Consider the following 14376-nt stretch of genomic DNA (forward strand, 5'->3'; position numbering starts at 1 on the left):
TAAAACATATAAAATATATTCCCTGTAAAATAAATTACAATGTTTCACTTGCAGTGCATTTAGTGCCTTACTGGAATCCAATATGTGAAATTAGTTTATCTGTAGCTATGCAGTGGTGTAAAGTAATTACGTGTACATGTACTTAACTACAATTTATTTAGTATTTCCAATTTTCAATACTTTTACTTCTACTCCACCATGTCTCAGAGACAAATATTGTACTTTTTACTCCACTGCAATTATTTGAAAACTTTAGTTATTAGTTACTTTGTAGATTTTCATTATCATTACAAAACAAACATTAACCACTTCAACCCTACATACTTTGGCTATTTGAAAATAGCAGAACTTAAAGTATATTTTGATGCCGATACTTTTGTACTCTTATATTCTTACTCAAGTACATTTTTAACACCATACTTTTACGTGTAACAGAGTATTTCTACATTGTGGTGCTGGTATTGATACTTTTACTTAAGTAAAAAAAAAATGTCAGTACTTCTTCCACCACTGTGTAGCAGCTTGACAACATGGAAAGAACAGTTTGTCCCAACACAGTAAACAGATGAATGTCTTTAATTAAATTATATAATGTTACATTATACTTTTTTTGTATTATGCACCAAGCATAACAGAGGTGATGATGATGGTTTTGTGTGCACGTGCGCGTGTGTGCGCGCCCCCCCGTGTGTGTGTGTGTGTGTGTGTGTGTGTGTGTGTGTGTGTGTGTGTGTGTTTGCGCGTGAGTGCCTGCGTGCGTGCGTGAGTGTGTGCGTGTGCGTGTGCGTGTGCGTGTGTGTGTTCGTGTGTGTGTGTGCGTGTGTGTGTGTGTGCGCGCGCATGTGTGCAGGGTGGAGATACAGTGCTGTGGGGCAGATGTAATTGATGGAAACAAACAAACAAACAGATAAATAAACCATTCCTGTCTTGTTTATTTGCTTTCAGATCACATTAAACCACTGTCCTTTGGGACATAAAGCATCCTCTCTGTGTTAACCCTATAAGACCTGAGGCCCATTCTACAAATGCCTTCGAAATCAATAGTTCTAAAACGTTTTGCGTGCCAAGGACCCTCAAATTAATATATTCATTTGGTCGCGAACCCCCCCCATCTCAAAATGTTTTGTACCAGGGAGACCCCCGCAGAAGAAAAGATTTGGGTAAAAAAAAAATCTAAATTATTCAACTTTTTTTACGAACACTTTTTCAAAAATGTTCAAAAATAGCTATTTTTGAATAGCCAACCCTAAAATCTAAGATGACACAGATGCTTTCCTGGTTTTAATGGGTGTTAACTTTAAGTACATGTTGATGCCAATACTTTTGTACTTTTACTCAAGTACATTTTGACTACCGGACTTTTACTTGTAACAAAGTATTTCTACATTGCAGTATTGATAGTTTTTCCACCACTGTTTGGGGGTGCTGTGGTTGCTAGTAGTTTGAGAACTACTGATTCTACTGAAGGCATTAGTTGTAGAATGGGCCTCACTGGGTGTTAAGGAGTTAAAACCCACAGCAACATGGCTGCCTCTGCCTGTGAGTCACTCACTACTCCAGACCAGGCAGGACCACACACAGTGAAACACACTGGTGCCGGCCCGGCCCCTCACTACAGCCCACACACACACACACACACACACACACACACACACACACACACACACACACACACACACACACACACACACACACACACACACACACACACACACACACACACACACACACACACACACACACACACACACACACACACACACACACACACATGTTTTACTTAAGTAAAAGTATCAATACTGCAATGTGCTTTTCTTTTTTACTTTATTGTTAAATTATTTGTAGTTTTTCTGTAAAGCTCTTTCCTTGCTCAGTCTGTAAAGCACTGCATTTCATGTCATGAAAGGTGCTATATATGTATAGGGCTGAAGTGGTTAATGTATGTTTTGTAATGATTATGAAAATTTACACGGTAGTATAAAGTTTTCAAGTAATGGTAGTGGAGTAAAAAGTACAATATTTGTCTCTGAGATGTAGGGGAGTAGAAGTAAAAGTAGACAATTGAAAATGCTCCAGTAAAGTAAAAGTACCTCAAAATTGTACGTAAGTACAGTAGCCTACTTGAGTAATTGTACTTAGTCACTTTCCACCACTGCACACACACACACACACACACACACACACACACACACACACACACACACACACACACACACACACACACACACACACACACACACACACACACACACACACACACACACACACACACACACACACACACACACACACACACACACACACACACACACACACACACACACACACACACACACGTTTGTATTTCTACACTTGTGAGGACACTTTGTGAGGACACTTTAGGATGGCAATTTTATGAATGTCAGTCTTTACAAATCCTTTGGGAAATGTATCTGTAAACCTAAAAAGCTGAAGAATAGCAGATCTGGAAGCTCACAACTACAAGTTACAAGTTGTGAGACTATGCAGTGGATGCAAAACAAAAACATGTTTTCAATAATACTTCACATCATGCATAGAATGAGGAAACTAACTGGACAAACTAACTGGGCCAAAAACCATAAACAATTGGATATACTGTAGCAGCGGAACCTTTGCAAAACTGCAAAAACAGTAAGAAAAACATAAAATATATATATGGATGGACATGCATACACATAAGGGAAAGGATGGAGGCAAATACGAGCACTTGCACACATGCACTTAAAGCAGCATATGTAACTTTCCTCTTCTGCCCTGGATTTGAACCCGGTTTCCTGCACAAGTGCTGGCATTTCTTTTTACCATTGAGCTAATAGAGCCTGCCTGCTCAGGGGATGAATTGAATCTTGACCATCATTCATTCATTCATTCAACCTTTATTTATTTTCTCGGAAATACATTGAGGGCAGAGCCCTCATTTTCAATGATGCCGAGATTACAGAAGGCATAATACAACAGTGTAAATAATATTGAAATGAGAACAGCAGGATAAAACAAGTTATGTATGTGAAAACAAGCAAAAAACAGAGTATAAAAACAATAATAAAAACAGTGACAATTTAAAACAACAAGATTAGCAAGCAAGTTTTTAAATTGACCCAGTGAGATCATGGAATCCATTTTTAAAGTGCATTGTTATTCATTCCAGGTAAAGGGAGCGCTAAAAACCCAACTCTGTGTTGGCCTTGGGGACCAATAATGGGATGTATTCCTGACAACGTGTTTGATTGGTGGAAGTATTTCGTTTTTAACAGTGATGAAATATTGGTGATTTATTTAACAGAGCTTTATAAATGTACTCAGTGGCGTGCACAGACATTTTGAGGGGCAGGTGCTCAAGTAAATTATAAATGTTTTTGTTTACTTGGTCTGCTCTTTTTTCCCTCTACACCTATACCTCTTTGCCAAAAATAGCCGATCTTGTAGATCTGCTATTTTTGGCTAAAGTTCTCCTCAGAATAGGGATGCTAGGTTTCGAGTGATTATGGTAAAAAAAAAATCATATCACATAAAGATTTGGCGGACCCCCTGTAGTAACTCTGAGGACCCCCTAGGGGTCCCGGACCCCCTGTTGAAGACCCCTGCTGTAAACTGAAAAAAACATTTTTTTCCTTATTTTTTTTCAAAAGGGCACTTCTTGTCAAGAGGGCAAAGGGCAGGTGCTCTAGCACCACCTAGAGTCTATCTGTGCACGACCCTGAATGTACTGTAGATGATGGTCAATGATGGTCTCGTCTCATGGAGAGAGAGGGCCACCCAACTTTAGTGTATAAAGTGCAATGGTGGGTATTATATGGGTCACCTGTGATGAACCTTAGAGCAGAGTGGTACAGTAGATGGCATCTAGGGGCTTAAGGGTGGTTGGTGGCAGCAGCATGTCTATAAATGATGTACCCATAGTATAGGACTGAGAGTAGGACAGCCTGTGTGATCCTCTTTCTGAAAACAAGGGGAAACAACATTTATTTTTGTAAGTAAACCAAGTTTTGCCCGCAATGTTTTCATCCGGTTCTCAATATGGAACTTGAAGGTGAATTTATCATCGATCCATATGCCCAGATATTTGTAGGTCAAAATTCGTGTCAGATCCTGTGTCTAGGTGAGACATGACCTTTGACCCGATCTAAATGTCTCAATAGAAGAGCAGGGAGAAAAAATACAACCACCCCAATTGTATAAGTTATATTGTATTAACATACTCTACCATACAAATTGTACAAGTTATATTGTATTAACATACTCTACCATACACATTGTATAAGTTATATTGTATTAACATACTCTTCCATACAGATTGTATAAGATTGTATGGTTAATGTAAGTTTTGTAATAATAATCCAAATCTACAAAGTAACTAGTAACTAAAGTTTTCAAATAATTGTAGTGGAGTGAAAGTATACTATCTGTCTCTGAGATGTAGTGGAGTAGAAGTAAAAGTACTGAAAATTTGAAATACTCCAGTAAAGTAAAAATAGCTCAAAATGTTACTATAGTACAGTACATGAGTAAATGTACTTAGTTACTTTACACGACTGCAATGTGGATACAGTACAAATGTCAAGAACACAGTCCATTTATAAATCAAGTTCTGACGCACTGTGAGAACCTCATTGCCAACAACAACAACAACTATAGCCAACTTGACAGTTGAAAAGGTTTTGGATGAAACAGCCACTTGAGAAAGCAAATCTGTCAAAGGCCAGCAGATGTCTGTCAATGGCCAGCAGATGGCGACAGATCTGAGTCCAACGAAGTGCCATCATGGACATCTAAACGTTTCTCAGTTTCTCAGTCTCTTCTGCAGCATGACTTTCCACCAACACGCATTGTTTTAAATCTACAGTACATGATTGGTTCTTCCTTGTGAGCTCTTTGCACCAATACTTTGCTTCCAGAGCGTTTGTTTAACTCTGCAGCCTACCCTGGCTGGCTCTATGCACAGCAGCCATTTGGAAAGAAATTGGGCCCCTTCCTTGTTTCCTTCACAGGTGTTACCAATGACACTAATGAAGGCTCTGTTCCATTTTAGTGTAGCACAGTAGTTCTCAAACGTTTACATTTCAAGGACCCCCATAACTCTCAGAGTTACACCCCCTCAAGGAACCATGAGGGTCCCTGGACCACACTTTTAGACCCACTAGTGTTTCTAGTGAGCCAACATGCACAATATCAGCACCATGACTCCAGAATGGAACAGAGCATTAGTATTATTGGTAATACCTGTGAAGGAAGTAAGAAGAGGCCCAATTTCTCTCCAAAATGGATGCTGTGCATAGAGCCTCACCTGCCTCTACAGATCTGTTATAAGATGTTATAGGATAGGACATACTTTCAACCTCCATCTCTCAATAAAGGTGCAATGTTCACGTTCCACATGGAATGGAATGACCTTCAGACGTTGTCCTTATTATTTCAAAGTCCTGTAAGACAAATTCACATAGAATCAACTCAAAGTGCTTTAAACAAAAAAGGAAAGATCATTAAAAAAAGGACAGGTGCATAAAAAGGGAAGCATAAAGAAACAAATCAAATGTGCAGGACAGAAAAAAAAACAACCCCAAATAACCCACAGAATAACTGACAGATTAATCTTTGCAATAAGCAAGGCTAAATAAATATGTTTTAAGATTACGCTTAAAGATATTTACTGATTCATTCATTCTCAGATTGACTGGCAGGGAGTTCCAGAGTTTAGGGGCATAAAAACTAAAAGCTGCCTCTCCATGTCTCTTATTACTGACAGTTGGAACTTCTAGATTCGGTGCAGAGGATCTCCGCGACCTATGGTTCATACCTCTTGATCACATCTGACATGTATTTCGGTGCTTAACTTTGAAGTGATTTATGGACAAATAAAATAATCTTAAAATCTATTCTAGAAGTGATCTAATGGTATAGCCCACATTCCCTGAATGTAGAGGTTTTGTGTTAGATCCCCACACTTTCCATTGAATCAGAATCAGAATCAGGTTTATTGTCACATCACAGGTTTACAAGGTAAAAAAGTGGGTGAAATTCGTTTTTGTACAACACTCCCATCGCAACGTTAAATTCCGTAGAAAGAAGAGTGGGGAGAGAGAAAAAGAAGAGGGGTAGGGGGTTAAGTGGGAAGGAGATCAACAGAGAACAATAGAAGGCCAAAAACAAGTTATCTACATATTTACAAAGTACCTGAGATAAGAGACAAACTAAGGTGCCTGATCATAGCAGCAATGTATGTATACTGTGCATGATATACTTATAGACGCTAAGGTGCTTAGAGAGAAAAAGAGCGCAATAATAAAAAATCAAAAAAGTTTGTGCGTTATACATGGGGATTAAGGTGCAGAGGGTCAGTGCGTGTTCACCTAAAGGGTGGACTGACCCTGGTATAATCCGCAAGTAGCTCCATGAAGGAGAGCAACAAAAAGTAATCTTTAGCATTTTGACTAAAGCTTTTGCCACAAAGAGTACATTTAAAGCCCTTTCTCCTGTGTGTATCAACATGTGTTTCTTAAGATTAGCATTTTGACTAAAGCTTTTGTCACAAACTGTACAGCTGAAGGGTTTTTTTTTCTTCTTTTTTTTTTCTCCGCTGGTATGATTCCTCATAAGTCCAAGTCATTTTCCTGTACTGCATATTAGAATGTGTTGAAAACTGTTGTCCTGGAAAACACATGACATGAGTACAAGGAGACACCTGCAATGCATGTAATGTAGCTGTCAAAGTACATCAATAACGTGAGAGACACACACAGGCACAGCACCAGAGGGAGCTCCACTGATTTCGTTCAACCCATTCGGCAAAAACATGGGTTTTTGATTGATTGATTGAAATTTGTATTAGGCAAAAGAATGTAAAACAACACAGTTACATTTATAATGCTTTTGTCTAAAAGGTCCGGCCAAAAAAGTCCTTGCGGGCTTGTTTCCATTGGGGTCCTTGAATTAATTTCATAGACATATATAGTAGCAACCAAACAGTTCAAAAATCAACATAAGAATACAGAGGGAAAAAAAAAATACCATTATGTACAAAAAAGGTCATGGGAAAATAATGAAATATATACAAAACAAAACATGATCAAAATAAAAATTTAAATTTGTTCTGCTATGCCACACCAAAATGTGGAATGCCCTAGCAACAGACATCAAAAAGTGTGACTCCTTTCTTTAAAACCGCCATAAAAGAGCACCTGTGTGCAATCTGCAACTTTGATTGATTGAATACTTTATTAGAAGTTTGCAGAAAAAAACACATGAAGTAGGCCTACCTACAGTTCAACACAAGGTCAGCTAATAGGAATAAAAACCATTTGCCATTGGCTTGTTTCCATTGGGGTCCTTTGTACTCAATTCACAGTGAAACTGGACCTAGACAAGCCTTCTAATCTTGACACCAGAAATGCCCCCGCCCCCCCCCCCCCCCCACCCCCCACAATGTTTTTTTCTGTACATATACTTTTATTGCTCCTAGTGTTGAGGATTTCTTGTATGTTATTGTGTGTCTTTAAATGTCTTGATGAATTGAATACATAGGACCACAATGCCCTCAGGGCTTTTTGTGTTATCCTTTTAGCATCATTGTATAATTGTACCACAGCCACTGGTGGGTTAGGTGGACCAAGTTTCTATCTTTAAACCCAAAGGATGTTTAAGAGGCTAGAGAGCCTAAAGAGCACTTTGTAAGCACTGGTAGAAAACTGTGGCGCATTCGTACGGACGTTCAGCTAGAACAGAATCAAGTGTGGAACACAGTCAGGAACCTTGGTAGAATCCATCATGAAAATCTTGGAAATATATATAAATCAAATACAAATCAATGTGGGGGTCCCTGACTGAGGAGATGGCCAAGCTACACTACCATGGACGAATACCAACCAACTCACTCCAAATCCAACTCACTCCATGAAGACTTAAGAAATATTCGGCCAACTCACTCCAGGGCTCGGCCAACTCACTCCAGGGCTCGGACAACTCCCTCCAGGACCAAAGACCAACTCCCTCCAGGACCACAGCCAACTCACTCCATGCAATGTCACCAGTGTAATATTGGTTCAATGTGTCAGTGGTGTAGTAACTAAGTACATTTACTTAAGTACTGTACTTAAGTACAATGTTGGGTATTTGTGCGTTATTTGAGTATTCCCAACTTCCAATGCTTTTACCTCTACTCCACTACATATTGGATCCAAATATAGTTTTTTTACTCCACTAAATTTATTTGTTTTACTAGTTACTTTGCAGCTATAAATTATAATATTATAAAACATGCATTAAACACTTTAGCCCTGTGTTTGTGTGTGTGTGTGTGTGTGTGTGTGTGTGTGTGTGTGTGTGTGTGTGTGTGTGTGTGTGTGTGTGTGTGTGTGTGTGTGTGTGTGTGTGTGTGTGGGTTGAATCGGTGGAGACTCTTACATTCTAACCCTAACCCTAAACCCTAACCCTAACCCTAACCTGGGTGGAGGGTGATTATGCGGGTGAACTCAGTGGAGGAGGGCCATTAGGTGTAAGCAGTGGGGTGGAGTGAGTTGTCCTATGCTGTGGAGGGAGTTGGCCAAATTTGTGGAGTGAGTTGGGCTCTGCTGTGGAGGGAGATGTCTGGAGTGAGTTGGGCTCGATTTGGAGTGAGTTGGTTTTGGAGTGAGTTGGGCTGTTACCCCATGGACTGAGGGGCGGGCGGTTCCTCACACTAACCTTTGAACTCTAATCCCGGTCCCTAACTCGCAAACTATGGCAAAATTATTTTATTAATATTTTGGTCACATTGTGACAAGTTTACAGGCGTAAAAGAGTGGGTGAAATTGGGTTTAAAAACAACGGCATAAAAATAACAGAGGCAAGACAAAAACTAAAAGCATTCGACAACAACATAAGACCCTTCTTGGGGTAAAAGGTAGATACAAAAACGAACTAAGGGCATAGAGTAAAATATTTAGAGTAAAAATTAGAAAAAAAGAAGACTGGTTGATTGAATACTTTATTATTCACAGTTTACAAAAAAAGCACAGAAAGTACAGTTTAATACAAAAGGATGCAAAAAGGAATAAACCCATTCCATTGGGGTCATGTGTATTCAATTCAATAATTACAACAAACAATCAATGACAAACAATAATTACAACACTAATAAAACAACTAAAAAGGTATATATTTTGTCCATTTTTAAAAGCATAATACAACCTCCCCCAAAAAATATTTTCACCCACTCTTTCCCTTCCCAGCCTCCCCTCGCCCCCCCAAAAAACGGTTGCCTACACAACCAACAGCTTTAGCCAATCGCTGCCACCCCAGCCCAAAGTAGCCAATGGGCGCGCCGTGTGGGGCTGCTACCATGGAGACGGCGCCGTCCCCCCGGGTGATGGGAGAGGGTTTCCTCCTCCCCCCCCGCCCCCCCGCTCTGCCTCTGCCTCGCGCCGCGTCCTCCACCATTGTGGATCATTTCTCTATCCTCTCCATCCGGCTCGAGCCGCCCCACACAAGCCAGCCTCCCCGCTCTCCTCCGTACCGCGCAGGCCCAGAACAGAGCCTTCAGCTCGAGCCGCCCGCCCAGCCTCCCCGCTCTGCTCCGTATACCGCGCGCGCAGGCCCAGGCCCGAAGCAGCGCAGCCGCAGCGAGGTTAGTGCTCTACCGCGCAATCTCCAGCCAGCTCAAGCGGCGGCGCAGCCGCACAGCCTCAGCCCGCCTCAGCTCGAGCTTCAACCCCGGGCTGGAAGCTCGAGCGACATCATATCATCATCGTCTCGAGCGATGATGCACTTTGTTTACATGCTTTTTTGTTCCAGTTTTCTTCGTTTATATCTGATACAACATGATTATTAGTCGAAGAAGAACCAACAACAGGCCCAGAGAGGCCTGTTGTTGGTTCTTCTCTGACTAATACTCCTGTTTTCAACGCTACTCCACTGTTTATTACTAGTATTATCATTATGATTATGGGTTATTGATTTCACTGCTGCGTCACAACTAGTGTCTGTTCATGTGGTTTTGTGTTAATAATAATAACTCCCATTCTGCAGGCTTCAGTTCGCCATTAAAGATGCTTTAGCTTAGCTTTGGGCTAATGAAGCCAAAATGTAGGGCATTAGTAGCTTTAGCTGCTGTTAGCTAACCTGTATGTCATCCATCATAATGATGACACACATTATGATGATGACTGTTTTTTAAATGAGTTAAGATGCAAGGGTACTATAATAGTTCTAGAGACCCCCATACAATGTTGTTAATAATAATACCCTACATAATGATTATTATGCTGCCTACTACTGCAGCTCATATAAATGAGTATTATTATATTATATCATTATATATATTATTCAATAATATGTATTATATTAAATTATAATATTAAATGAGTTAAGATGGAAGGGGGCCATAATTCTAGACACCCACATGTGTACAATGTTATTAATACCCCCATTATGCAGTGGTGTAAAAAACACTCACATCTTTTACTTAAATAAAAGCATCAATACCGCAATGTAGAAATACTCTGTGACAAGTAAAAGTCAACAATTCAAAATGTACTTGAGTAAAAGTACAAAAGTATTGGCATGAAAATGTACTTAAAGTACCAAAAATAGAAAGTACTCATGGTGCAGAATGTCCCATTTCACAAGTTTTCAAATGTATAAAAATCTTTTGAAAATAGCGGATCTACAAGCTCAAGCTGTACTTAATTACTTTCCAGTCCACCACTGACATTATTATTAATGGTACCTAGTGCTGCAGCTCATGTGAACCAGTAAAGTATTACTGGGTAGACTGGTAAGATGATACAGTGATATTATCCTTTTCCCACTCTTTTTTTAAAACATATTTTTCCAGTCATGGTGAAAGTCACTGAAAATGACAAAATATTTTTTAAATGTCCCAGAGAATTACTATTATTATTATTCTGGAAAATATTGTCCAGTAGTATGTATTAAAAAGTGATAACTGCAGTGCAGATTAGGTTAGTGGTTTTCAAAGTGGGGTCCTTATTGGGAGGGGTTCCATCGACCCCCAGATAATAAATGGTTGATAATACATTCTCACCATTATAAATAATTATAGCCTACAAATGAATACAAAATGTGGTGGGATTGTTGCCATGGACCATGGAGCCACATGATGCCAAATGGATCTCCTGCCAGTAGTACTAAGCTTTTGATCATATTGTTGCTGTCGGGGCAGAAACCTATTATCTCCATATTTTAACTTGATCATACTACAGCGTCACACAACAAAAGTATAAAAAGCAGCAGATTCACGAGCTCGAAACACAGTGGGAAGCGACACGTTTTAAGCTTGTAAATCTGCTACTTTTGCTATTTTTTATTTGAATCCTGAAAAGTCACAGTTTTGGACATATGAGGTTTCCAGCCGACAGAGACGATATATGAGTTAGTTTGCCAGTTAATTAAATATCCCTCGGAATAATGCGTCTGGATTCTTATCTTTACTGATCAATAATGCTATCTAAGTGTCTGACATGAAGATGGAAAAATAAACGGACTGCAACAGTTAATCGAACTAATCGATTATTGAAATAATAAAATAATCGATCATTAAAGTGATCATTATATGAAAAACGTTTTAAATGGTTGAAAATAGCAGACCTTCAGATCTACTTGTAGATTGGCTACTTTCACTATTTTTGTGTTGTGTTGAATATGTCTGTGTCTGCCTATAGGCCTGTCACAATCCTTACACATAATCGTCTAATGACAATCAGGCTATTTGAGATAAATCACAATTATATTAGTTGCATAATCGTCATAATCGTTTCCATGTTGGAAAAAAAATATTCATACATTTTCAAACATTTTGAAGAGAAGCGGAAATAGCAGAGCTCGTAGATCAGCTATTTTCACTAATTTCTCTTCTCTCAATTAAGTTACATACAATCCTACTATTTCTTGTTAATATTAAGGAGATGGTAGAATGAGTTGTGTAGTATTTTTAAACTAGTCTCCAAGAAAAATGTTGCAAGGAGGGAATCCCTTTTGCAACTTTATGAAAGGTAAAGTAACGTGAATGAACACATAATTTATTATCGAGGCAAGGTGTATTAGAATGAATTTCACATAATTTACGTTTTCAACTGAAGGTCCAGCATATGACATTAATCCATATTATGATGGAAGATGCCCTCTACAGGACGACGAGTAGTAGTGTTATAGCTATTGAATGACACAGAATCGTTTTGAGATTATGAGCACTAGTAATACAAATGATATATAAATACTGTCCATTATATCAAAGCCAATTATAAATTGTGTTATATCAGTGATCAGGTCCACTCATCATAACTCTAATTCCATGAGCAACACTGTTGAGCAAAATGTGTCCACATAAATATTGACACCATTAAAATAAAAAAAAGATTAAATCGATTAATTCAATTGACTATTTCTATTGATTTCTTAAGATTATTATTGCACGATTACCAGTAATGTGGCATGCTGCTGGTGGACTATGAGCATGTTTACCCATGCAACATTTCCAATAACAGCCTAGTACACTTAATGTTGTGCTTTATTAGAATACAACACTAAGCATATTTTGATTGATTGATTACTTTATTAGTCAGAAATGTAAAACAGCATGTGGTACAGTAAGACATTAAAGTTAAAAGGATAACGCAAAAAAAAAGTCCTTGGGCCTTGTTTGCATTGTGGTCCTATGTATTCAATTAATCAACATAGCATACAAAATTAATACTATATGTCATCAACAAATACAAACACTATGTACAAAAGATATGGGAAATTTACATTTACCTCCCCTTGTGGTCTCCAGATGTTTTTTCAGGCCAATTTTGGGGTCCGCGGACAAATACATATCATTTTGGGGGTCCTTGACATGAAAAGAGTTTGAGAACCACTGATATTATAGCGACATATTATTAAAAAAAAAAAAGAAATGTTAGGATTTAGTAGACATTTGTAGAATCCCCAGAAGCAAAGATTTAAGTTAAAAATGTTCGCTTTAAAAAATACATATATTCAAAGATTTGCACAAATCTTCACAATGTTTCAAAAAAACAACTTTTAATAGCCAAAGAAATCTTAAAATGACAGCAGATGCGTTCCCAGTCTTAACCCATTGAGACCTTGAACGCATCTGTGTCACTTTAGATTTCTTTGGCTATTTTTGAAAAATTGTGAAAATGTATTTTTTTCCGAAAAACTGTTAGGATTTAGAATTTTTCTAGAAGCGGTCTCAGGTCTTAATGGGTTAATGGATTAAATACCAATCCCAGTGATATTTGCTTTACCCTGTCTTCTACCCTGAGCCATCCCAAACATACACAATCTTTCTTTTCAATTCATTTGGAAGGTGCTTCATTGACAGGAAATTGAGAACAGACCTTTTTCTATTTGTGTGTTTGTGTCTCTTGTGTGTGTTTGTGTGTTTGAGAACTGTGCAGGTCTGGGTTCCTGTACACTCGCCTCCCAGGTTAATGAATTTCCTTACTAAATCCATTATTTTCTCTCTCTCTCTCTTCACCAGTTAAGAGTTTTCCTGGACCGGTCCCAGTCCAGACCAGGAGGTTTTTAATGTGATGGACGAGCACGGCGTTCACCAGACGGAGCACATGACCACCATCGAGGCCCACGCCGTCAGCCAGGTCCAGCAGGTGCACTTCTTCTACCATCAGTAACCACAGTTGTTTCCGATGAGTTTATCGTGAAATTCTCCATGAATTGCCTTTTGTAAACCCTCTGTACTTGATAAAACGGAACTGTAAAGGGCACATTTATTTAAGATTTATTTTGGGTATTTTATGCCTTTATTGACAGGACAGCAGGCTGACAGGAAATGGGGAGAGAGAGATGAGCTTGTAGATCTGCTATTTTTGGAAACATTGTGGAAAATGTGTGCAAATCTTTGAATATATATTTTTAAAAGCGAACATTTTTAACTCAAATCTTTGCTTCTGGGGGGTGCCTGGAACAAAATATTTTGAGATGGGGTCCGCTGCCTAATACACATCAAAAAATGTTTTCTAAATCCTAACAGTATGTTGCTATATCAGTGGTGCTCCAACTTTTCCATGTCAAAATGATATGTATTTGGCCCCCATTGTTCCAGGGACCCCCCAGAAGCACAGATTGGAGTTAAAAAATGTTCACTTTAGAAAAATAAATAAATAAAAAAGTACCGTAATAGCCAAAGAAATCTTAAAATGACACAGATGCATTCCCGGATTGAATGGGTTAAAGGGTTCACGTACTTGCACGGTGGAGTATGTTTCAGGCTTCAGTCTGATGAATAACTTAATCTTTTGCTTAAACTCTCTCCCCTACTCTTTAATGTTGAAGGATGTTGGATCTGTAACAATGCTCACTGTCCACATGGATTAAAGTTCTCTGTCATCACGACAGATT

General features: G+C 38.8%; 1 protein-coding gene across 3 annotated transcripts in view; it reads left to right on the plus strand.

The window, feature by feature from the left end:
• The first annotated feature begins 9425 nt into the window (after positions 1 to 9425).
• Positions 9426 to 14376, plus strand: part of nrf1 (nuclear respiratory factor 1) — a 40142-nt gene continuing 35191 nt past the window's right edge. For 2 of the 3 annotated variants that reach the window (XM_084049601.1, XM_084049603.1), the window contains exons 1-2: positions 9426 to 9619; positions 13499 to 13625. In XM_084049601.1, coding sequence (XP_083905727.1) covers positions 13551 to 13625 — 75 coding nt within the window. In that variant the 5' untranslated portion in view covers positions 9426 to 9619; positions 13499 to 13550. The remainder of the gene's footprint in view (positions 9620 to 13498; positions 13626 to 14376) is intronic. The other variant, XM_084049602.1, reaches the window with a different exon arrangement.

This window comes from Gymnoscopelus microlampas, assembly GCF_963454915.1.
Source record: "Gymnoscopelus microlampas genome assembly, chromosome: 23".
In the NCBI taxonomy this organism is placed as follows: domain Eukaryota; kingdom Metazoa; phylum Chordata; class Actinopteri; order Myctophiformes; family Myctophidae; genus Gymnoscopelus; species Gymnoscopelus microlampas.